The following is a 26,629-nucleotide window of genomic DNA, read 5'->3' on the forward strand; positions in this document are numbered from 1 at the left end:
CGTCATGTACAGCGTGAGCGTCGAGGAGATTTAAAATCAGCTCAACTTTATGGTAATGAGATATGACGCGGTTCGACGGCAACCAATCGGAAGGCGGAAATGTTCGGCGGCAACCAATCGGAAGGCGGAAATGTTCGGCGGCAACCAATTGGAAGGCAGAAACCTCCGCCTGAGAGGAGTTCAGAGAATGCCTTCGTTTCAACTTCAATCTCTCATTCGTTAATACTGGAGTGGGGACTGCAGAGTTTAAGGCTGAATGCTGCCACCTAGCATAATGGATGAATTCATTCTACAAATCTGAAAAGATTCAGGACTATAATATTCGGGGCTTGATTCCCAGAAACCGCCCCCTGCTCCGCCCCTGATATACAGTACCAGTCAAAAATTTGAAAACACATACTGTACGTAAGGAATAACTGACGACGGGCCGTTGAATTATTAGAAAAATAATGCACACCCAAGGTGAGATGATTTTTCAATAATTCAACGGCCCGGAGTCAATTATTTCGCTTATACTACGGTTACCACACCTCAAGACATCGATCACATGATATATTTAAGGAATTCCTCCGGTTTTTGTACTTAAATCGCTATTGTGAATAGTGTTGGGGGTAACACATTACAAGTAACGCGCATTCCGTAATAATATGACTTTTCTGAAGTAATGAGTAAAGTAACGCAATACTTTATAAATGTACACATTGATATTTGAGTTACTTTTTAAAAAAAGTGATGCGAGTTACTTTTCAGCTTAATTAATTCAATTTAAAAATAAATTAACTGAATTAAACTGAACATATTAACATAGAATTACACATTATTATGTGTGCCTGAGCGGAAACAGTTTGAGTCAGAAACGGAGATGGCAGGCCAGAACTTGACATTTTTGCGAGCATAAAAAACACCTGCACGGCCTGAAAGAGATCAAGCCTCAGCCAAGTAAAAAAAGTAACGCAAAAGTAAAGCCCGATTTATAGTCGTGCGTAAGCTCTACGCCGTAGCTACACCGTAGGTTATCCGTAGCCTGTGCGTAGCTCTGCGTAGCCTGACATGCACCTCGCAAAATTTTTAACAGCCCGTCAGATCTACGCGGACTGCAATCGTCCACCAGAACCCCTCCCGTCATACACAACAAGTTGCTGTTTCTTCTTCGTTTGTGGGTTAACTTGCCAAGCTTCTTCTTTGACGGTCGTGCTGCTACTGTGGTTACATGCGTGGTTACTGCCTACCAGTGGTCTGCGCGTTTTTTTGCACGACGACGCGGACGACGACGCAAAAGTATAAATGAAAACCGACGTGGAACCTACGCACAACTATAACGAGCCCTTAACTTAAAAGTAACGTAAGCATTACTTTCCACGAAAAGTAACTAAGTAAAGCAATTAGTTACTTTTTTTGGGGAGTAACTTAATATTGTAATGCATTACTTTTAAAAGTAACTTTCCCCAACAATAAAAGTGAGTAGGACTATTTCTTCCGCATCTCATCCAACGGTTCTTTTGCTTGTTCCAAAACGACATTTTAAAGCTGGCAATGGAGGCTTGAGCCGTTGATAGCATCTAACGCAGTTATTAATGAAGTTATTAGAAAGAGAGCAACAGTGACACAGAGAGAGAAAGAAAGAAAGAAAGAAAGAAAGAAAGAAAGAAAGAAAGAAAGAGAGAGCGAGCGAGAGGGCGAGCGAGCGAGAGAGAGAGAATGTGTGAACGGGGCTACCTCTGTGCGTCTCTTAACAGCTGTTATTGCCTCGGAAAATCGTCTGTCATGTTGTTTTTAATGTCCTTTGTTTACATCCCCCCTTACAGTTTACTATGCGAAGTGATATGGAACTGTAATGCAGTCAAGAGAGCTGCCTGGAACTATGTTCGCCGTGCGTTTCCCAGAAAATTATTGCACACCTCAGAACGTTCATCAGCCAATCAGATTCAAGCATCCAACGGACCCGCAGCAAAATGTAATATAATACACACACACAAAAGTTTATTTGATAAAGCAGGCTCCTTTTAATCAGCAAAAGTCAAAATAAGATATGCCACACCAATACGATGTCTAAGAAGAGTGTCCCTTCTTTGTTGTGATATTGCATCAAGGCCTTTAATACTCCTCATCCAAAGATTACTGTGAGAGGACAGACTTAAAAAAGCTGTAATGGTAAAAAAGGTTTTTGCTTTCTCAGTACCGTCACACAATTTGGAAGTGGAACAGTGAGCGTATGTTTTACATTTCTTTATGTCTAACAGCTTTAAAAGATAATGTCTTAAATGGCAGATAAAACAAATGGGGTAAACTTCTCTATAAAACACAGTATGTAACAAATGAAAATTGCTTATGAAAGATTGCTATGAATTAAATAACCATTGTGAGTAGATGGGACAATTGCACAATAAAACACAATTTAAATATAAGATATGAAATCTAAAGGTGTTAACAAACGATTGTGTTAAAAAAAGAAAAAAATATGCCTACGTTTTATTGACTACATTGGAAGCTGCCTTCTAAGGATATATCTCACTGAAGGTGTAACCTACACACACAGCTGTTTCCCAAATTAGAAAAAATATAGGATGCACAAATACTAATTAAAATATTAAATTTAGCCAAAATAAAGTATCTTTGTAATAAAGGGTAATTATGCAGCCTACTCTTTAGAACAGCCGCGTATGTCCGGCGTGCCACACCAGAGTTATGTCTGGATTTTAATACTAGCTCATGATTTTCTAAAATAAAACACTGCCTACAATTCTTTAAAAAAATGAATAAAGTGTTAAATAGTAGCGTGCAACACTGCTGTCTCCTGACCTAATGCTACCTGGGAGTGTCATACTGCACATTTTGTAAATATAGTAGGCATCTGAATATTTAATGCAGTATGCAATCAGTATAAATAAACCGTATATACCACAGGAGAAAAATAAATAGCATGGTAGGCATAACCTTGGTTTTGGGCAGAACCACATAAATAGTTACTTGACTAAGAATTGTTATGTAACATTACACCGCTGCTTCATGTGGGTGATGCAAGAGCCAGTAAGTGTTCAACAAACTATTTATTTGCCTTTTACCCACTAGGTAAAATCTGTAAAGTTTCCCTATATAAAACACTGGATTCAACTCATCAGCATCCTTCCAGAGTGTTTAAAATCACTCACTAACATGCTGATGATGCTTATTGCCATTTAATTGTGCAATTAAGAAATGCCAACAGTCAAATTAAGACCATGTTGTTGGGGTGTGTAAATAATAACCACAATAATAACTTAGCGAATAATTAGAATGATTCAAATTGCATGTACACCGGTGTAAAAAGGTTTGCTGGAGACGAGCCCTTAATGGCAATAATCACATTATTAGTCCACATGTATACTTGGGTCCTGTTTACATTAGAGCATTTGCGTTTTAAAACGGCATTTTAAAATGAAAACGATCCTTGTTTATACTGGCATTTTAAAAAGAATCTTCATCCACACTATACACCACCATAAATGAAACATGACCAATCACGTTACTGGGCATGCGCATAAAAGTGTAAAATAACTTAATACTCTAATAATAGCTTACCTTTGCGCATTTATGCAGCCTAGAGGTGTGCGATATTGACAAAAATTCATACCTGGATCCTTTGCTGGCAACTACAACAGACACTATTTTTGAACCTATAAAAATGTGTTTGGGAAAGTTCTAGCTCCCCCCTACAACATATTAATTTGATTAATAGGTTAAATTTGATGTTATAAACCAAACAGAAAGGTCTTTATGATTTAAAAAGGAAGCATTCAAGTGAACAGTACTAAACAGTAGCGAACTTGAAGAAAAATAAATTTCAGCAAATGCAAACTTCAATCAAATATAGTAAGAGGTGAAGTATAGCTTTAGCCTACAGAAATGCTTATTGCGTTAATTTTTAAAAATGTGCAAGGTGCGTGCACGTCCTCCACTAGCAACACAGAAATAGCAAAAAGCGCAAGCGGCTAAACAATCATTAAATATTAATGATGTTGATTTTATTGTTTTTATTAATTTATAATCACAAAACTTATCAACAAAACATCGATTAAAATTAAGAGATAAATTACATGAAACGAAATTCATTTTAAAGTAGCAAACAAAACTTAAATTAAACTCGAAAATAATGTCGGACCCATTACAATTCTCCCTTCATATTGGCCTTCACAACGCTCTATATGACCTTAAAATTACAGTCTATCTTTCGTAATAAGCTAACTAAATTTAAACAAAACATAAACAACATCACAACAATATTCAAACCCAACAATACTCAGACATAAATATAAAACAGACATTATCTATAAGGATACATATTAAAACAATCTGATATAGTGTTTATAATAGCTGGTGGTAGATGTTTACTATTTTTGGCAAAACCTCTGTTGCAAACTTCCATTTACCTGAATAAAAATAATTTTTACTTTGAAAATGATGCAGTGTCACGTTAACATCAGCTGTTCGTTTACATAAGACTCCGTCTACATAGTTTTACACTGCAGAGCAACGTCTGAGTTCTCAAACTAAAACAGGGTCTTCAGCGTTTACATAAGACTCCGTTTATGAGGGTCGAAAACGGTGGCGTAGTGTAGATGAAAGGCGTAAACGTGGTAAAAGTAATGCGTTTTAAAGGATAAACGCATTAATGTAAACATAGCCTTAGTCTATGCTTATTTAGTATGGCCACAGCTGGCTGGCCATTGGAATGATGCCAAGCCAATCAAAAGCAACAAATAAACATACAGTACTGTGCAAAGGTCTTAGGCCACAATGCAACTAACTATTAGATTTGTTGTTTTTGCAGTGGTAAAACGTCCATGTGTAATTATTTCCCAGTCTTTTTATTAAAATACAAACAGAAAGAACAGGACATTTGAATGCAGTATTAAAAACAGAATTATAAGCTAAAGTGTCAAGTATTTAGTGTAACCTCCCCTTACACTTGAGCAATAGCAGGCAGTCTCTTTTAAACCTAAATGAAACAGATTTTTATAAACAACAAAAATAACCCATGCTTATCTTGTTGAAGAAAAGTGTTAAATGGCATTGTGGGAATTTGTCCTCGTGAACAATGTGAGAAGAACAGATACTGGCAAGGTTAGAAAAATCTGAAGGTGAATAGAATAGGGCCATGTGCTCAGATGTTGATCCATAAGAAGCAGAGACTAGTATTATAATAGTAAACTTGATACAAGGAAACAGGTATTATATAGTACAAAAAGAAAATTTCCCCCCAAAAAGCATGGCATCAGAGAGTAATCCGAGTTCAAAAGTCCATGTTGATCTAATCTAAAGAAAACACCCTTTGAGGGAGGACCATCATAAAAACACCTGATAGGAAACAGAAAGAGATACTCACAAATCGAGATGAGTTGTCATTTCTTACGGTTTTGGCATTTCCAAAAGCTGTGGCGGGAAAAACATGCTGTAAGTTGCACAGAAAAACTCAACAGAACATAGTAACTTTGATTAACATCATCTTGTTAAAACACATCATAGATCTGTTCAGCAACCTTTTATCAGATTTACGAAGCATAACATGCTTTAAAAACTAAATACTACCAATAAAATACTTTGCACATCAATGTGAATGTTGAATTTTAACTGCAACAGGATATATTTTTTCATTTCACAATACTTTCAGAATAAAGAGTAAGCAGAGTAGCCTAAATGTATTTTAAAGGTGCCAAAGAATACTTTGTTACAATATGTTCTCTGATGAGTGCAAAATAACCCAGAGACGGTTTTACATGTCCATTTACAAACCTAGGATTTGTCCCCAGAGTGAAAAGGTCTATTATTACTAGGGCTGCAACTAACGACTATTTTAATAGTCGACTAGTCACCGACTATTGAAACGATTCGTCGACTAATCGAATAATTATTATTTTTTTCTAAAATTTAGTGTGAGATTGCTTTAATTCTGTGGAAAATGATAGTAAACAAGAAAGAAGGGGGTAGTTCAATGAAATTTTTTTACATTCAATGAAAACAAGTTTTACATTTTTAATAATTGCAGCTACTATGATTTTACCAAAACGAAGTTATGTATTTCAGCTATTTTAATATATATATATATATATATATATATATATGCTGTATTTTTTAAGTTTTGAAGGTTTAAATCAAAACCAACTTGAGTTGAATTGATATTAATTTGAATGCACAACCAAAAAACGAGATTTCTGAAAAATTACAAAAACAGAGTTTTATATATACTCAGTGAGGGCATTCGCCTGTTGTGGGGTGCACGTCTGCTTCTTTTGCAGAAAGGGGTCCATGGTGGCTCTCTTCTTCAGACTGCATGCATTTCATTAAAAATTTTGTCAGGCACAGTCGGGCATAACATTAAATCCTTTAGCGAAAATATGCTTATAAAATGTACAATGTACATCCAAAACAAAACGTATTGGCTTCCATGTTATTTACATCTTACCGAGGCGAGTCAAACTCCGTTTCATTCAACTGTCCGACGTGCTTTCTCTTTAAATGTTCGTGCATGACTGAGGTGCTGCCATGAAACGCAAAGACTGCTCTGCAAACCATGCAGGTAATCTTTTTATTCGCCGTATCCAGGCTTAAATGCTCCCAAACTTCGGATGTTTTGGTACGCGCAGCTGCTGCGTTGGAGGCTGCCATTTCTGTATGTTATCACTGAGCAGAGAAGCTAATGCGCATGTGCGACTCTCGGCAGACATTGTAATGAAGAGAGACGCCTCACTCGGTCGGAAAAAACATGTGCGACAACGTCGACAATGAAATTCATTGTCGACTATTTTTATTATCGATTTTTGTCGACAACGTCGACGAATCGTTGCAGCCCTAATTATTACCTAATTTGAAAGAGTCATGAATAATAATGTTGAGCTCTGCTCTGATTGGCTGTTTCTCAGAGCATCTCCTTCAGTAGCTCTGTGTGTGCATGTAAACAGACTGCATATGTTTACATGTTTAATGGATGTTTCTGACCCCGGATTTCCACCGACTGCGGAACGTCTGCGGATCCGCTTTGCAACGGCGGCAGAGTCAATCGGTTTCCATTCAAGTCAATAACTGTTTCTAAATGTCAAGGATATTTACTTGGCAGGACTAGTCCTAACAATTCACTTACTTCAGAGTCTAGGCGAGTCTCCTCAAAAGCATTCGGAGAACACGTTAAATGGAACAGGCTAGCAAGTGCACGTCATTACGTCATTGCGTGATTGAAAGGTGTGCTTTCGGTGCTGCGCACATAGGATTGTGGGTGATTTCAGCGCGTGAAGAGCGCGAAGGATACAAATTTGCATCCTTTCCTGTATATGGGATATTTCTCGAACGAAGGACTCGGTCCTTGGCTGAAATTTCGAGGATCCTCGACATTGGAACAGTCCTTCGACGGACGTCGATGACGTAGCATCCTCGAAATTCTAGCTTCCGAGGATCCTTCCTTGACATTGAGAAACGGCTAATGTGTGTATTTCCACTGACTGCGTTCCGAGTCCGTCACAGCTCCGGCCATCCGAAGCCCTCCGGAAACAAATACGCAGAGCTTCTATTTTTGCTGGATGCCAGACAGCTCCGCAGGGCGGAGTCATGACTATATCGCGTGATCATACCTGAATTCCCGAAATCTTGTGTCATGATTTGGGCTGGTCAAGCAAAACATCATAATTTAACGTCACAATGGGCGGAGACAGAACTAGATATCGCGCGATCATCACGTGAATTTGCGAGACCTCATGGGTCCTCGTCACTTCAGCACGCAGCCGCTCTCCAACAAATACAGAACTGGTGGGTATTGGTGGACGGCGGAGCCGTAACGCAGCAGAGCTGATCTGCAGTCGCTCCGCAGTTGGTGGAAATCTGGGGTGAGTGTTCAGTCTGTGTTTTTTCACTATGGACCTGCAAAATGTAACTAACATCAATAGTAGAACTTCAGCCTAAACTTTAGCATTAACTAGCATTTAGTGCTAACTAAGCAGTCACAATTTTGTTTTTAGCATTGTAATTAATTTAATGTGTAATTCAATGTTGGGGCGTACAGCGCTACTGTAAAATCACAGTCTGTGTTATGTTGAGATTAGTCTGTTTTCCAGAAGCCTTTTGCATGCATGAGGTTTACATAAGGAGGAGAAAACAATTGTGGTTGAGGCTCACAATATTACATGTACACAACTCTTATTTTTCATTTATACATAGGTAAATACCTAGTTTTACATTCTAGGAGATACTTAAGATTCAATCAGGGAGTTCTAGCAGTGAGACTGTGAATGGCAACAAACCCGTGCTTTTCGAAAGGCATAGTAAAGCTATGGTAGCCCTCAATGGACAAATACGTAATCGTCTGAGAAAGTGTAGTAACAAAACAGAACTTCAACTTCAATTTGTCCATCTAGGGCTACTGTAGAAACATGATGCTGATTTCCATGTAAGGGGACCCGCGGTGTATGTGGATAAAATTGGCTCATTCTGAGGTAATAAAAACATATCTGTTCATTATGTAAGGTCTTTACACAACACTGAAAACACAGTTATGTATATTATATTTCATTTTTGTCAACAGATTCTCCAAAATTTTACAAATGGCACCTTTAAGACAAAAATGTCAAAATCTGGACCGGTAATTACATGGTTTTATTAGATTTTTGATGGAATTGGCTAAGTAACATGAAGCATTTTGTAATTTAGGTTTTGTAGTATAGTATTACTACCCAGTCTCACAAAATTTCGCGATATAGTCATATAACTTTTTGATTCTTTTTTCGTGATATTGTCAAAAAACTTCCGCGTTTTTACGTGATCGTATCACAAATTTCTTTTTACGTGTCACTGTCACGTATTGTTTACTCAACTGCTTTTTCCTATTTTCAAACCATTGTCGCTTCGGTTTAGGGTTAGATTTGGTGTTTGCGTTAGGATGTCACTTTAAGTATTGGTTTATACTATTTTTTTCAGATTTTTAAACTGTTGTCGTCTGGCGTTAGAGTTGGGTTTGGGTAAGGATGTCATTTTATGTAAATCTAACCGTAAACCGAAGCGACAATGGTAAGAAAATAGGACAAAACAGTTAAGTAACCAATACGTGACAGTGACACGTAAACAGAAATTCGTGATATGATCACAAAAAAATTCAGAAATTCGTGACAATATCACAAAAAAAAGAATAAAAAAATGATGTGACTATATCACGAAATTTCGTGAGACTGGGCTGAGTATTATTATACAGGCTGTGTGTGTTCATGTGCTTTGGAGGAGGTGTGGCTTTGGACAATGCTCTGAAGGGAGGGATATATCTTATGCTTTCAAAGCATTACTCTTCTTATAAACATTCATTTTCTGTGTTTTTTGTTTAAAGTGTGTTTTTTTAAACAGACCATTTAATTGTGTTATTCCAAATCTCTCTCTAAAAGTTAGAGAATGTGCAGAATATTGCTTTATTTATTGGTGGGTGGGCTGTGTGGCTATAAGGGGACGCTGAAGGGGGGTGGGGTTTGCCCAGGGCACTATACAAGCTAGAAATCCCACTGTGTAGAAACTCTGCATATTAAAACTGCACTGTTAAATTTCATTTGACAAGCATTTATTAATCTTTTGTAATTTTTTGCAACAAACGAACTATTTGAATATGAGTTTGCTAAAACTAATAACAAGCATAGTCTGTGCATGGTCTATTGTAGATCACGGAGCGGGAAATGTGCAGAACCCCTGATGTGGGGGTTGCTATTTTCCGCAGCTAAACTTTCACAGATGTGCGACTTCACTCTGCTCAGAGCTCTACTGCCAATTACTGGGCATTCTTGCTCCATCTTATTGCTTATGGACATTTCCTGTTAATGGCCCCATTTAAAAAAAAAAAAAAACAGGGACCAGTGAGCTTCTGACACATTAGCTGAAAGTAGGGTGCGAATAGGGGAAAATACATACAATGTTGGTCCTTAAATACCATATGCCCTCATATTTAAGAAATCTGAAAAAATCAGCACCCCATTTTTCAGTTAACTTTATAGGGACACAAAGCTTCAGGTTATGACATTACATTTTATAAAGATGTGAAATGCAATATGTCAGAAGAACATAAGATTTTTTTCTCAGGGTTTAAGCACTCACCCTCAAGCACAGGATTGGACTGAAGCAGCTGCTCCTTCACTTTGTTCACTTCCTGTCCTTTCCCACATACTGCAGCCACATATGACATCACAAACTTGCTGGCCTCTGAAACACAGAGAACAAAGGAGGTCAAAAGTCACCTTCTCTTAGACAAGACCTCACCTCAAAATCCCCTTTACATCATCTTTGCCCATACTACAGGGAGTAAACGCCTTTTCTATCCCACCCTAAAACTCCCCAAATTCTTTCAAAGCCAACTGTTTCAAATCCTACCGAGCTGTTGCTATTAACTATGCAGAGCCAAGACTATAAATTCAATAATAAAAGCAATGCTATGCACCAATTCACAAGAAAACTGTACAGTATAATAATTCTTCACAATATATTTACTGTGATTTTGTTGACAATATAGTCCACATAGCAATAGATATACAATAAGAGTTTTGACCATACAGCTGTTTAAAGATCAAGATTGATATTTGTTAATAATTTTCCATGTCTGGTTCTACCATGAAATGTTTCCTAAACATGAGAAGAGAGTAAAACTTTTGTATGAAACTGATATATGAAATGACTGATAAGGTGTAATCTGATAAAGTGAATAGGAAATAATGTCATAACTCATTCTTTAAGTTACCACTGGTACCATAGAAGATGCGTCTGGGCTGTCAAATGCTGTCGGCAAGTAATACAGGGTTCCCACACCTTAGTTAACTTCAAATGCAAGGACCTTTCAAGGACTTTCCAGGTCCAGTACCCTCAAATTCAAGGACTAAATGTGGAGACACATTTCAAGTGAGAGCAAGATTACATCGTGTTACCTTTTAGGATATATTGTTACAGTTCCCTTTTGAGGGAACTCGCATTGCGTCACTGCTGTGACACTTTGGGGACGCATTCAGGGGTAAGTGCGTCTGAATGTGTATATCACATTCAACCAATGAGGAGGCTTAAAGACAAAGACATGGGGATGCAGGATCCAGGAAGTTTATTGCTATCTGAAATATTGCAGAAGATGGCGCTACATGGACGCTGTATGTATGGCAAGAGAGACGCAGCGTCTCGTTCCCTTCTCAGAGAACAACAGTTACAAACGTAACCAGAGACGTTTTCATGTGTCAAACTATGCAAAAAAGCATTTTGGTATCAACATTCGCATACAGAAGATATAAGCATTTAAAGCGAACAGTTTAGCACGTGTGCTTAAAAAGTCTAGAAATTGTATGATATTATCCTATACTACACAGGGAATAATATGGATTTTTTTCCAGAAAACGTCTTGCATAAAATAGATTCAAGCATGTTCAATGATTTGTATCTATGCATGTATATTTTCAAAAACTTCCCAGGTCCTTTAATTTTTTTCCCCAGACTCACAAACCTTCAAGGATTTTAAGAACTCGTGGGAACCCTGGTAATACCTTCATCAAATAGTTTCGCTTTAAATCTGCTTAATCCCACTGTAACCCCATTCAGAAATATTGCATTGTTGGCAGAATACCTTAACTGCATCGATGATTTAGTAGCAAAGCCCTCTAAGTGCGCAAAAGATAAATTGGGTGAAAGATGCGGCGCCTACATCAAGGTGCAAGAGCTTTTTACAAATATATTAGGATATTAACCAAATCATTTAGCTTTTTTCCTTTTTTAAGAAAGCACGGTGAAAAGAGATTGGAAATATTTTTAGTAGTGGAGATTTTTGCATGTACTTAGAGGGTTTTGCAGCTAAAGACAAATTAGTTTAATATCAATAAAATGCCTTAAATGTATTGCGGAGGATTTTCTATTTCCGGATGGATCATCAAGACAATTGGTCCTCCTAGTTGTCAATCAAGAGTGTTGTGCAATTGCATTTTTTAAAAAAGTGGAGAAGGCGGTTCTTTTCTAAAATTCGAGAAAATCCTCCGCTATACCTCAAAAAAAAAAAGGGGGGTTTTATTCAGTTACTAATAATCTTTTCATTGCCATTAAATAAAAATTACTGAACACGAACATTAAAGCCTGATAAAAAATGTTAACAAGAAATCATGTCAGATGCACTTAGAGGGTTTTGCCTCTGAACTCTTCATTTGCAACTCACCTAATACTTGACAGTATATACTATAACAATTTTTCATTTATGTTGACGTTTTTATTTTTATTTTAGACTCTCACTTAAAAAAGCTTAACATTTGGAAAAACATGTTAAAAATAGTTAGTGCAGTGACATCTCATCTTGGAATTTTTAAATTCATAAGGAGTCAATTAACTACAGACCCTTTTAGTGCCATTGTCACGATTACGTCACCTTGCTAGCTGGAGGCAAACAAAAGAAAAACTGGAGGAGGACAATACAAACCAGCATAGTCGGCTAGACAAGGAACACAAATATCATCTTGTTCTGTAAGTACAGGCTCCAACTTGTAATTTTATGGTAAATGAAAGATAATCTTGATTGTTTGGAAAAACTATTTTTTTTAATTTAACATTATTTTGAGCCTCTCTTCTGTTACTTTTGGACTCTGCCCAGTGATTCAGTCAGTAGCTTAGACCATGTATCGGAAATGTCCAGCCCCATCCAGGAGGGGCGCACTGTGCTAGGCTAGTCCAACAGGTGGAGCGATAATCAAGCGGATTTACCAGTAAGATTAATTTTAACACGCAGGTTGAGCTTAGCTAAATCAACAGAGGACAGTCATGCTTGATTGTGAAAGCTGTGCAGTGTGTGTGAACCTCACCAGATTGTTCACTGGTTTAAATACTGCTGGAAGCAGCTCGGGTGACAGCAGGATCGGGTTGCACAAGCACAACTTGGACGAGATGTTTAAGAGCAGTGCATTTATTTAGTAATTGTCTTCTATTGAACAGGAACTTGTTAAATAAGTGAAATGATTAAGCCCTTAGCTAAATACTACATAAAAATTAGTGGAGGTAAGTGAAGGACTATAACTAAGCCATTCAATGATGTGATGATAACTTTCTTTAAATTTGGCTTTGGGATTTGTAACTTTGCAAATTGATTGCATGTACAAACACACATATACACAGTAAAAGAAAGGTAAAATCTGGAAAAGCATAATAAGTGATCAGTTTAAGGCTGTTTTCAGACCTGTAGATCAATTACTTTGTCCTGAAACAGGGAGTTAAATGGCTGACGTGCTCTCCAGAACTCGTCACCAAAGAGCTATCAGGTATGTTCATGGTTAAAAAATAAGCAATAAGATAGCCAGTTCGTTGGTCCGTTTGGTCGGTTATGTCACACTTATATCGCCTCAAGTCTAAATTAAAGACTCTTTTCAACTTAAATCATTGCCTAAACACATTTATACCCCAAAAGTTAGCTTGGAAAGAATTAAACAAACACAATCTTTCTGACCAACTTTTACAATGAATGTGAAGAGACTCTATGCTAATATTAACTTGTTCTGTCTCCATGTCTCATCCGCGGGAATGACACAAATAAAGAACAACAGACAAAGCTTCATTAGCCTGTTGTTCACCTCAGCTGAGATGCTCATTCTCGTGCCACATTTACTATAGCTATAACCTGGGTCAACCAGAACCAATAAAAATAATTAGACACACATGCAAACTTTAATAAACTGATCTGCATGCTTAACTGTCTGGTTGCCTTTAGTCACGTGGTGTAAGACATTTGCTCCTTATTAAAAATGGATGAGGAAAACCTTTACTGAGAAATGAGCACTCATATGCATCATAAACCTCAATTACAGACTCGCAAAATTTGCCATTGTTAACACAAAGAAAGATTATTGTGTGGTCTCAAGGTGAAATGTGAGATGGTATCCATATGTAAACATTTGAGAGCCAAATGGTATCAAAAGTCATTGATGACTGACTCATAAATTATCAGTTATGGGGTGAGTCTGGTACTCATTTATAGATATTGATGTGTTTCTCAACACCAGATGAATAATCTGACACGTCACTTGCTACAAAATAAGAGCTTACACCACATACAGTTTTAAACACAAAAGTTGCGCGCTCACCTAAATAGAAAATTACATTCTTTGTTTTTAACAAACCTCAAAAACATTTTTTTTTTTTTTTACAAAATGCAAAAAGCATGCATGTATTGAATCAGATGGTAGCACTCCACAATGGTTTAATACCAATAAAGTCAATTAAAGTTAATTTATAATGCAATACAAATAAAACTGATATACAACAAATACATACAAATACATTATTCTGATGACAGATCTGCTCAAGTAATTTAATAAAAATATTATTATTTTTAATATCAGCATAACAAGCTATTTTTTCACAATATTTAACTTTAATTAAAAAATGCACCTAATTTAAGATGTTCACAAGTGTTTGCATTGGTCTCACCTGTTTTTCCTGACCCACTCTCTCCTGTGATGAGAATGCACTGGTCTTTATCTTGATCACGCAATGACCGATAGGCCTCATCTGCCAGAGCATAACTGAGAAGAAAGCAAAACAAAGAAAATTCAGGCTTCGATATTCAATTTCAGTGTTTAATGTCATTTAACATCCAAACATTTCCATGGATTCGCTGCATAATCAAGTTTAATAGAGACCACAAAAGCCCCATCTGGCATCTCCTCCTGCATGGCTTCGTAAAAAAGCAGAAGAAAAAAATGCCAACGCATTAGGCTTAAGCTCCTTCTACAGTATATCAAATAGGAAGTAATTGCTAAACAATCGCCTTTGGATCTGGTGTCCAGCATACCCTTTTTGTTGTCTGCATTTACCGCTCAAGGTGTGCATCACAGTCATCAAAGTCTGTGCATATAATGATGGCCTTGATCAATATGAGTTTACTGGTAAACCAGACTACTAAAAATTCCCCAAAATAACTCAGACCAAAACCTAAATCTTTGAAAACGGTGATGTCATGCGTATTAAGTGTTTAGTCAACACGCATGTGCGAGCAGCAGCAGTATAAATGTAATGTTTGTAGTATAGAAGAGATTTGCAGACTGCCAAAGTAGACTGTAGGCATGGACACATCATTGTCTTTGACTGACCGTTTCCTAGGTGAGAGATTAACTAAATAAACTGGTCAAAAAATAAGACTTAATCTCAAACCATTTTATTTCAGCTCCCATTTCCTCTCAGTCTCCACTTTTCTGTAATCATTACTCAGGAATTTTCCAAAACCACCGCTAATAATAGGTCTAACTGGGAGGGATATGTTGCATGTACTGTAGTTTTCCTCCTCTACAATATATAAAAGTCTGGTTGCATATCCAGCTTAAGGGAAGGGAACTGTACTGGTATACATTACTGTATGTATACATGGAGTATAGCAAGCGCTAAAGGAAAACAGGTGGACAACAATTTCCAATGAGTTGAAAAGTTATTGTAGAATCTCTATAATGGCTGTAATACTTTAATAATGATCTAAAATAAGTTAAAGACATTTCATGACTTATTCAACACAAAATTAAAACAGTGTAAATTATCAATAAGTGACAAATATCCATGTTGGCAACATTTCAGAGCATTGTATGCACTGGGAGGGCAGTTGGATAAGATTAAAACAATAGTGATAATAAAATGAAATAAAAAAATAAATTATCTGTGTTCAGAAACTGTCTGAAAATCATTTTAATACATACAGTATTCTAAAATTCCAACCATAGAGACAACTCTTGCAAGGAACAGATGCATATTTGGAAGTATAACCAAGTTGGGATGGCTGCCTGTCGCTCCACAAACTGTACTAAGAATTGAACCCAAAAATATGGAGGCCATCTGATGGAGGTTTGGGCGCTGGGTCAGATCGAGAGCAAGTTAAAAAGCAGATGGAAGACGACACAGGCATTTACAGAGATTTAGAAATGTGCAAAGCCTAGATAACGGTACATTCACATTGGGCGAAAGCGTTAACGCTTCTCATTTACTTTTAATGGGTGACGTCATGCGTTGCCAAACTGAATTGTGGATCCATCAACGTCGCATTACTCTCGTTGTTAGTGGCAGAAATGTAACATTTCTTAACTTTTCAAGTGCCAACGCATGTGTCAGCCAATCAGATCGCCTTTTAAATAACCTAATGTGAGCCAGCCAATTACATTTATGCAAGACCGGAGCATGTGTTGCGGCCACTGTGATTGGCTGTTGGCCACACCTCAGACAAGCCTTCCGGTGAGTGTTAACGTTTTCGCCCCGTGTACCCCATAGAAGAAAATTTGTCTTATTGTGAGATCTGGTCCAACATGATACTTTGGCCTAACCAAACATGTAACCAGGAAATCTCTTTAGGTAGTTTAGAGTACATGGAGAACTTGCATCTCAATATGAAAAGACCCTTTAGGGCATCCACGCAAGGACAGCATGGAGTCCATAAAAAACACAATGTCTCTTTCACTGATAAGGGCAGGAGTTGTTTGTGTGGTTATTTGTCCAACTTTGAGCTAAAATGAGCCGAGGTTTGCGTTCAAAGGAGATGTAATCATTACGTGTTTTTAAACTGTCTTCTGAACATGTCTGCAGCCACACCACATGGAGAGACAGAGGAAATTGACAGTAAAATTAAAAACATCTGCAGTGAAACAGCTTAGTGCAATCATTATAAGATTATGACAGAGGCCAATTGGTTCAGAGAACTCAAAAGTGGAAGCCATTTCTACAGTACCCTGTGATTACATCTCATCAAAGCTTGTATCAGTCAAGGCACCAATGGGAACATCAAAGCAGACAGCCCATGAGCTGTTGGCCTTAAGCAGCCATATCTGACCAGCTGATTGAGAGGTTTACTATGAATGAAAGAGGGAGGTCCATGGACACATACAGTACATACATGTAGCCTTACTTTCTCATACTGCACTTTCTGTTATTGAACTGTAATTATTGTTTGGCTTAAGTACCGCAGCCACAATGTGAGGCACATGGTAGAAAATTGTGTTTCTTAACAGTAATCATCTATAAAAAAGAGGGAATACCAATTGATTGTGAGGTCACAAACACAAAAAATCCCGTATTTTGAGCCTTATCTATTTGAGCCTTATCTATTTGTCCCATTGTTTGACTGCTACGCTGATCTAAGCAGTGACTGATACAAAAGGCTTGATCGCTTGTACGATTTCATGTTTGCTTTTTATATAGTGGGTTATTATAGCGTAGTAACATAGTAACAAAGTTCGGTCTCAATTTTGAAGAGATCACTGATCCAGACATGCCCAAGGGGCCATTCACATGTCGCGCCTAAAAACGTGTGAAAAATGCTAGGTGCGGAAGTTCTTGTCACATGACCTGCGGTGCGCTTGCGGCATTCTGAAAAGTTGAAATGTTTTTAACTCTATGCGGTGCGGACATGCCTGGAAAAAACTAGCGCATGTCGCTTACATTATGATCGTGCATACCGCGCGCCTACATTTGAAATAAGGAACTTGAGCGCGCAAAAGATGCGATATGTGAACGGCCCCTTTAAGTGGACAATTTCACAAGACTTTTTTAATATGTAAAATAAATATTTTGTGTCCCCAGAGTACCTATGTGAAGTTTTAGCTCAGAATACCCCATAGATTATTTGTTATAGCATGTTAAAATGCGTCGCTTCGGGGGTGTACTTTAAAATGTAAATAAGGTGATGAAATGCAAACACTGATCACCATAATGGTGGTTTGTTTAGATTAAAACTCTCTCTCTCTCTCTCTCTCTCTCTCTGCCCTGTGCCGTGATTGGATAGTTGCAGATTAAGGGGTGGTACTATTATAATAATAAGATCCCCTTCTGACATCTCAAGGGAAGCCTAATTTCAATAACCTATTTTTTCCCATGCTTGCAGAGAATGTTTTTTTTTCACATTTTCTAGGTTGATAGAAGAGCACTGACAACACAATTATAGCACTTTAACATGGAAAAAGTCAGATTTTTACGCTATGACCCCTTAAAACAGTGGTTCTCAAACTTTTTCCGCATGCGTCCCTTCTTGGTTACGGTGCATTCCTTCGCGGGCCCCCCCCAAAGAAAATTAATGACAAAAACTGTTCTAAAATTTATTTTTTAATTAAACAAAACATATTAAGTTATACAAAGTAGTGCTGTTGATTGGTTTAATTACACAGAATTTATAATAAATTAAGGTATTTTATAAAATGTCATAAAACTGGGGCCCCCCTGGCACCATCTCACGGCCCCCCTGGGGGCCCCGGACCCCAGTTTGAGAACCACTGCCTTAAAAAAACTTTAATCTGAAATTGAAAAGAAATTCTTCCACATCTGATTCACAACCTGTATGTAGGGCTGTAACGATTAATCGTGCAAATGCGTGTTTTCTCAATGAATGAATTTTAACTCTTTCACCGCCAGCGTTTTTAAAAAAAGTTGCCAGCCAGCGCCAGCGTTTTTCATGATTTTCACCAAAGTTTAATGCCTTCCAGAAAATGTTCTTCTTTGAATACATAAACATACAATATACCAAATGAAAGAACAGACCCTCTGCTTTCAAACAAAAAAAAAACGTTTCTTCCTACCTTCAGTGGTTCTTTTGTAATCAGCTTTTGAATATGGGTAGGTTTCTGCAAAAACACCACATTTTGAGCAAAAAGCAGAAATAATTCCATTTTTGTGACAGACTTTTCATAGAGATCCCATTCAGAGCGATCTTTAAAACAGACACGGACATACAGCAGCTTGTCAGAGGGCAATACTTCCGGGTTTAAAAGTTGCGGAAGTGCGCCACCTAGTGGATAATAGCGGTATTGCGGAAAGACGGAAAATCTCGTCATTGGCGGGGAAGCGTTTTCTCTTAATTGACGAGACATCTCGTGAATTGCGGGGAAAGAGTTAAGTGGACAATTTCACAAGACTTTTTTAAGATGTAAAATAAATATTTAGTGTCCCCAGAGCACCTATGTGAAGTTTTAGCTCAGAATACCCCATAGATTATTTGTTATAGCATGTTAAAATGCGCCGCTTTGGGTGTGTACTTTAAAATGTAAATAAGCTGATGAAATGCAAACACTGATCACCATAATGGTGGTTTGTTGAGATTAAAACTCAATTGTGCTCTCAATTATTTTCTCTCTCTCTCTCTCTCTCTCTCTCTGCCCTGTGCCATGATTGGATAGTTGCAGATTAAGGGGTGGTACTATTATAATAATAAGATTTCCTTCTGACATCTCAAGGGAAGCCTAATTTCAATAACCTATTTTTTCACATGCTTGCAAAGAATGTTTTTTTTTCACATTTTCTAGGTGATAGAAGAGCACTGATGACACAATTATAGCACTTAAAGGCAGAGTCCATGATGTTTGAAAGCCAATGTTGATATTTGAAATCACCTAAACAAACACGCCCCTACCCCAATAAAATCTGGACCTTCTGTTGATAGACCCACCCCACACATACGCAACCCGGATTTTTATTTGATTTTATTGGCTATTTGTGTTTTTTTGTTGTCGTCCCGTCTCCTTTTCCAACGCGTTTTTCAAACATCGTGGACTCCGCCTTTAAACATGGAAAAAGTCAGATTTTTTACACTATTTACCCCTTTAAACACCTTAATCTGAAATTGAAAATAAATTCTTCCACATCTGATTCACAGCCTGTAACTAGGGCTGTAACGATTAATCGTGCAAATGGGTGTTTTCTCAATGAATGAATTTTAATAAATTACGATGAAATTCCGACACATCCAACAGCCAGGGGGCGCTCTCGTGCAGAAACACCCTTTGTGCCACAGAAGAAGTAGCATTACAAACGCTATTCCAGGAAACGTCTACAGGAATATTTATATTTCTGTTCTTCAAATTGTTTTAGGTATTTTCATGATAATAAAGAATATTTTGAATGATTTTGTTTAACAAGTGATTAAACATCTTCCTACTGACCAAATGCTGTAGTACATTCACAAGCTGTGCATGAAACACAGAATCGATTTCAGACTTCGATTTTAAATGGGACACGCGATAAATCCTTACAGCCCTACCTGTAACATTAAGTGTGTTTTAATTAAAGTATTTAATGTTGACCCTTTTGAAAACTAGAGCTTACAGAATCAATGCTAGTTTTAGTTTGTCACGAGGGATGTAACGATTCAATCACGATTCAATCGCGGTCCTCATTAAAAATGCCTGTCTGAAATCGATTCTGAATCGCAAGGCTGCGATTCTTTGTTTTATGCACAGCTTGTGCCTGTATTACGGCATTTGGTCAGTAGGAAGTCCTTATCAATCTAAAATCATTATGAGTCGGAGTCGTTTATAACGTGCATTTAAAAAAGCAACACTCGTTAAACAAAATCATTCAAAATGTTTTTTATTATCATGAAAATACCTGAAACAATTTGAAGAACAGCGTATAAATATTCATGTGTAGACATTTCCTGGAATAGCGTTTGTAATGCTACTTCTTGTGTGGCACAAAGGGAGTTTCTGCACGGGAGCGCCCTCTGGCGTTCGGATGTGCTGGGATTTCACCGTAATTCATTCAAATTCATTCATTGAGAAAACGCGCATTTGCACGATGAATCGTTACACCCCTATTTGTCACACGTAAGATTAACATGAACTTTTATTACACTAAGTGTTTTGTTTTAGACAGATATTAAAGGTAAAGGTTCAATAAGGACTGTGTTAAAAGTAACTGCAGTAAATTGACAAACTATAAATAAACCTACTGTATGTTGCCAAGGCATAAGAGGTATAAATTATTATTTAATTAGGAGATAAGCTATCATTTTGACAAGTGGCTTAAATAAACTGTATACACAAAACCGTATCCGCACTGCTGCGGCATGCCGTCTTTTGTCCCGTATTTCAGAGTGAGAAAGTTGGCAACCCTACTACTCATACAGAAGAGATTCAACTATTAACATATGGAGTTCCTATGATATAAGTTCATGATATTAAAAAGGGATGAAAACATAAGAAACGTAAGGATTCTGGTTCTGCTTCCATTATCAAATCTTCTTGTGCTTTCAGAAAGCAACTCATAAAACTTTATACTAACCAATAATAAGTGTTTGCAACATGTTTTATTGCACAAATGTAGTTGCTCATTTTCAATCAATTTAATATGGTCATATGCATGTACTGTCAGAAGAATGCAGATGTTCAACAACAGTTATGAGGGCCAAATGTTGCTGGGGTCCAGTTCTGCACATTGAACCGGTTTAAACTCAAAAGCAGCTTTTTATTCCCAGACCTACTTTTAAACCTGAACTCCTTTACAAAGACATAAGTGCAATTTTCCATTCGATGAGCGTTTAAGTACAAAATGTACTAGCACATGTTTTACATTAGCATAAATAATACAGTGTGAGATATCTACTATTGGGATTCCCCTTCATTCAGACCCTAACACAAACACAAACACACACACACACAGGAAGTAGAACACAAGAGCAGGACAGTATGTTTTTATTCACTGAAAAACGGATGCTTTTACTGTTTCCCTTTGTCTGTACTGACTCAGCTCCCCTGACGTCTCCGCTCGTATGTTCTGTCCTATAATAAAAACAATACAGAGCCACATATAGAATCTGTTCCACAACACACTGAACTCCTCACATAGACAGACAGACACTTTATTGATCCCATTTAGGAAACTGAGGTGCAGTATAGCCTTAGCAGCAGTATAAGACAGTACCCAAAGTGCACAACATAATATTAGTCTCCAGCACAATAGTCTCTGGAGTTATGTTTTCCTGCTTGTTGTACAGTGATCGTGGATTCAGCTGGAAAAGACAATGGACCACAGATGGCTTTAGGGAAGTTAAAAATGCAGCCAGGTGGACACACATTCTTCAGCTGCTTATAAACAGTGTGACTGATTCTACATACACATGGGAAACCTATTATATCACCCCAGAAGTAAACAGTAAAAGGATGTGATGCTGTAGAAAAGGACAATGTAATACTTCTACCATGTGATTCAAGTAAAAGTCTCCAGTCAAACTATAGATTTAAAAACTTCAACAAAGTTGTGAATCATCCATTTCATCCATCTAGTATGATGTTACCTGTCGCCTGATCCCTGACAAGGTGGACCATATCGCAGGCGATACTGTACGTTAGGGTGACCATACGTGCCATTCTTCCCGGACGCTTCCTGGCCAGGATTTCGGTGCGTCTTCCGGAAAATACGACAAATACGACTTCCGAAAGACACACCTGAAATCCTGGCCAGGATGCGTCCAGGAAGAATGGCACATATGGTCACCCTACTGTACGTTCATGATAATTAATGCAAAACTGCCCTGATTGTCAGTGAACTACGGCTTTGGGCCTTTTTACACCCGGTCACTTCATGTGTTTTCTCTTTTTTGATTTGTTTTAGTTTTAATTTGTTAAAACTGTTCCATTTACATTTGGCCACATAAATGCATCTTGGCAAAATTGATATGATTCCAATCTTTTACCCCCGCCCAAAATGCAAATACACTATTTATTACTCCGCCTTAACTCTTTCCCCGCCAGCGTTTTAAAAAAAAGTTGCCAGCCAGCGCCAGCAATTTTCATGATTTTCACAAAAGTTTAATGTCTTCCAGAAAATGTTCTTCTTTAAATATATAAACAAACAATATATCAGATGAAAGAACCGACCCTCTGCTTTCAAACAAAAAAAACCCGTTTCATACTACCTTCATTAGTTCTCTTGTAATCACCTCTCAAACATGGGTAGGTTTCTTCAAAAACACCCAATTTTGAGCAAAAAGCTGCGAAGGACTTTTGATAGAGATCAGATGCAGAGCGATCTTTAAAACATACACGGAGTTCTTTCTCTTTCACGTGAGTTGCTACTTCCGGGTTGTATAAGTTGCGGAAGTGCGCCACCTGGTGGATAATAGCGGTATTGCGGAAAGACGGAAAATCTTGTCATTGGCAGGGAAGCGTTTTCTCTTAATTGACGAGATTTCTTGTCAATGGCGGCGAAAGAGTTAAAAAACTTAAGATGACATTTACGCAACAATAGGCAGCACTTACTGTATGTTGAACTGTATGTTGGGCACGGGACGCGCGTCTCCTTGCTCGGCTTGAGCTGAAGCTCGCAGTACAGCGCAGCAGGAGAGTGACAGCACGGTGATTTCATGTACATGTCCATGATGGGAAAAGCATTCACAAAACTCTCTCTTAAAGTTTTATTTCTTTGTTTAATATCATTTGGGTTTGTCATTGGACTCTTTTATTAGTTCTAGAAAGCTTTTTTACCCGTTGTCGTTGCTCCATAAAGCAACGAGCGTGTCGTCTTTGTTTGTTTGCCTCTTTGCCTGCTAACTTCCGTGTGACGTGTTTGCATTTGGGAGGAGTTATGCGCTGACATATGTGGTTTTACAACCAGATGTATTTACACTTATCAGTTTTGTCTAAAATGCGTCCCAGACCACCTCCTGAAGTGGTTTGAGAGATCGAATTTAAATCCGTCTCGAAAACGTTTCAGAGGGCATTTACACCTGGTCTTTTTCTGGCCTCCAAATTGCTGAGCATCTGTGGGATGTGCTGCCTGGACCAACAACAAGTTTGATCTACAGTGGCTCCACCTCACAACTTACTGGCCCTGAATAAACTTCTGCTATCATCTTGATGCCAGATACTACTGGACACCTTCAGGGGTCTTAAAGAGTTCATGCCTTGGCAGGTCAGTGTTGTTTTTGCAGCACACGGAGGACCAATAGCATATTAGGCCGGTCATAATGTTTTGGCCCATCATTTTAAATACAACATATCTATTATTCGCAAAAGAGACTGCTTTTCCTGGAAACAGGTATTAAAAATAGTTTCTCAGAATATGGGGGAATTCCCCTCTTGGGTTACTCATACAAGGGACTTTATTAACTTTGGGGAAAAGTAGTAGAAGTATAGAAGAACTGTGTGTTTTAAGGGAGAGCTACATTACATATATTTGGTTTTTATAGTGTTTTTATAGTTATATAAAGAACAGTGCCTTTTCAGCCATATTTTGGACTATACATTATCTTCTCTCAGCCAACTTGTTTCTCAGCACAATCGCGTACTGATATTTATTTTGTTGCTTTGGAAGATACTCACATAAACTTTCCATTAAGTTTCATTTCCAAAATTAGTTAGGTCAATGCTCACCATAAGAATTAAATATGAGCAGTTTAAAATTAAACGCTACATAAGGGGCCCTATCTTGCACCCAGCGCAATTGACTTTGTCAGTGAAGCATGTATCATTTCGTATTTTGCACCGGCGCACAGCGTGTTTTTCCCTCCACAGACACACGTCGGCAAACTAGGGAATGAACTTGCGCTCCCTGGACGGTTCAGCGCAAAAAAGGAGGCGTGTTCCGGGGCAAACCATCCCTGATGCTATTTTGCAGTTTCAAAAACAATTGCGCTACTAACCAAAAAAAACTAGTCTAAAGTCAGTGGCGCGTTGCGCGTAGTTCATTATGCTATTTTAAGGGCGCATGCTTGACCATAATGTATAGCGTGCACAACGCGCATTGCTTATCTACACAGATGCAACAGTTAATTTTGCAAATCATAATTTGTTACAATAAAAAATGAGATAACACATGAGATAAGGGAAACCATTGTGGTGAGCATTGTGGTGATAGTTTTTATGTATTGTGTGGCTGCGTTAAAAAATTCACATGCAAATAACGATTAAAATATTTTCATAAGGTTGTTGTGTGGCTGTATTACGTTTATTTTATCTAAATAATAATTAAAATGTTTTCATGAGAAGCCTTAATGTATATGAACTTGATTTGTAAGGGTACTTTGGGGTTGGACCTTGCTTGCGTTTCCGATTTCAAAGCCCCCAAACCCTTTCAGAGGTGAGGGTGGACGCAGCGATGTCCTCTGCCGGCGTCAGGTCCTGTGTAGAGGCAGATCCACCTCCCGTTACACGGCGTGCCCGATTTATGCTGGCAAGCTTGGGATTCCCTGTCTCTTGACATCATTGTAGCGCTTGGCGCAACGATGGGGAAGCCAGCTAATGAGACAATTGTGGCTATTCCCTTACGAAAATTAACCATGGTTTTATTGCGGTAAAAGTGTAGTAACCATGGTTTTTTGGTCAATTGTTTCCTCTCACGCCTGTTTAACCGACGCTGATTTGGGCGGGTTTCTCCCATCCCCATACAAAACAACTTCTCTGTCTTTGACTACTCTTACAAGAACGTCAGTCTCCTCGGCTGTGAACCGCTCCTGACGTGTGCCTGGTAAATCCGTCATTATAATAGCAACCCGCCATGGAACTTGCGCCCTTGCGTTTAAAGGGAATGTTGGATAGCGTTCTAAATGGTTTATTTGACGTTACGCCCAAACCACACCTATGAATAATGAACCTACTTCTGACCAACCCCTTATTGATTTGCGCATGGCGCAAGACTTATTTCTCCCGCCGGGAATATAGCAACAGCGCCCAAGATCCGCCCACAAAGTCACTTGCGCTTTGCGCTTCTCACTTGCGTTACAGATCGTTAAAATAGGGCACAATATTTCAAGATGGAAATATATAATATTTGAAGACATACTGAAGATAAAATGTATATTAAGTAGGGCTGTCAAAAGATTAATCGTGATTAATCACATCCAAAATAAAACTTTGTGTTTACATAACATGTGTGTGAACTGTGTGTAATTATTATTTATATATAAAAACACACCCAATCATGTATATATTTAAGAAAAATTGGTTATATTTATATATAATATTTATATCAAATATATATATATAAAATATAAATTATATAAATGTATACAGTATTTAAAGACAAATATTTCTTAAAGCAACACTATGTAGTTTTTTACCTTTAAATAATCTCTCTAAAATTATTTCAGTGATAGAACAACTTTTAACTGGACAAATTGTACTGTTGCTGCAACCTGAGCAGCCTCCTAGCTGCTACAAGCACACTCTGAAAGTGGCGGTGGAGGGTAGAGCACACGGCCCCCCCCCCCCCCCCCCCGCCTGCAGAAGAGTGTCTGATACCAGGCACTGTTGCACTTTTCAACCACATGGGGGAGCTGTAAGTCATTTATACATGGAAACTACATAGTGTTGCTTTAAATATACACATGAATGCGTGTGTATCTATATATACATAATATTTACACACAGTACACACACAAACACAAACTTTTATTTTGGATTAATCGCGATTCATTTATTGACAGCCCTAATATTAAAGGTGCAGTGTGTAAATTTTAGAGACATCTAGTGGTGGTGAGGTTGAGAATTGCAACCAACGTCTCAGTCCACTGCTCACCCCTCGCTTTTGAAACACGCAGAGAAGCTACTGTAGCCACCACCGGACAAACAAATCACCGTCTGAGACAACTTAGTGAAAAAAGTTTGTCCATTTAGGGCTTCTGTAGAAACATGGCGGCCCAAAATGGCAACTTCCATGTAAGAGGACCCTCTGTGTATGTAGATAAAAATGGCTCGTTCTAAGGTAATAAACACATAATGGTTCATTATGAAAGGTCCTTATACACCCTTGATAATATAGTTTTGTATATTATTTTGCATTGCTGTCAAGAGATCCTTCTAAAAATGACACACTGCACCTTTAAGATAATATCTAAAGTATATCAACGATAGAATATATATGTATAGAGAATTAATATGTAGAGACTGTAAATGTT

General features: G+C 37.9%; 1 protein-coding gene across 6 annotated transcripts in view; it reads right to left on the minus strand.

Annotated features, from left to right (window-relative positions):
* myo1b (myosin IB) overlaps positions 1-26,629 on the minus strand; it is a 130,229-nt gene that overhangs the window by 58,148 nt on the left and 45,452 nt on the right. For all 6 annotated transcript variants that reach the window (XM_073854910.1, XM_073854908.1, XM_073854912.1 and 3 more), the window contains exons 4-6: positions 14,425-14,519; positions 10,090-10,194; positions 5,363-5,409 (exon numbers count right to left, since the gene is read on the minus strand). In XM_073854910.1, the coding sequence (XP_073711011.1) occupies positions 5,363-5,409; positions 10,090-10,194; positions 14,425-14,519 (247 nt within the window). The remainder of the gene's footprint in view (positions 1-5,362; positions 5,410-10,089; positions 10,195-14,424; positions 14,520-26,629) is intronic.

Source organism: Misgurnus anguillicaudatus, chromosome 17 (genome assembly GCF_027580225.2).
Source record: "Misgurnus anguillicaudatus chromosome 17, ASM2758022v2, whole genome shotgun sequence".
Taxonomy (NCBI): Eukaryota; Metazoa; Chordata; class Actinopteri; order Cypriniformes; family Cobitidae; genus Misgurnus; species Misgurnus anguillicaudatus.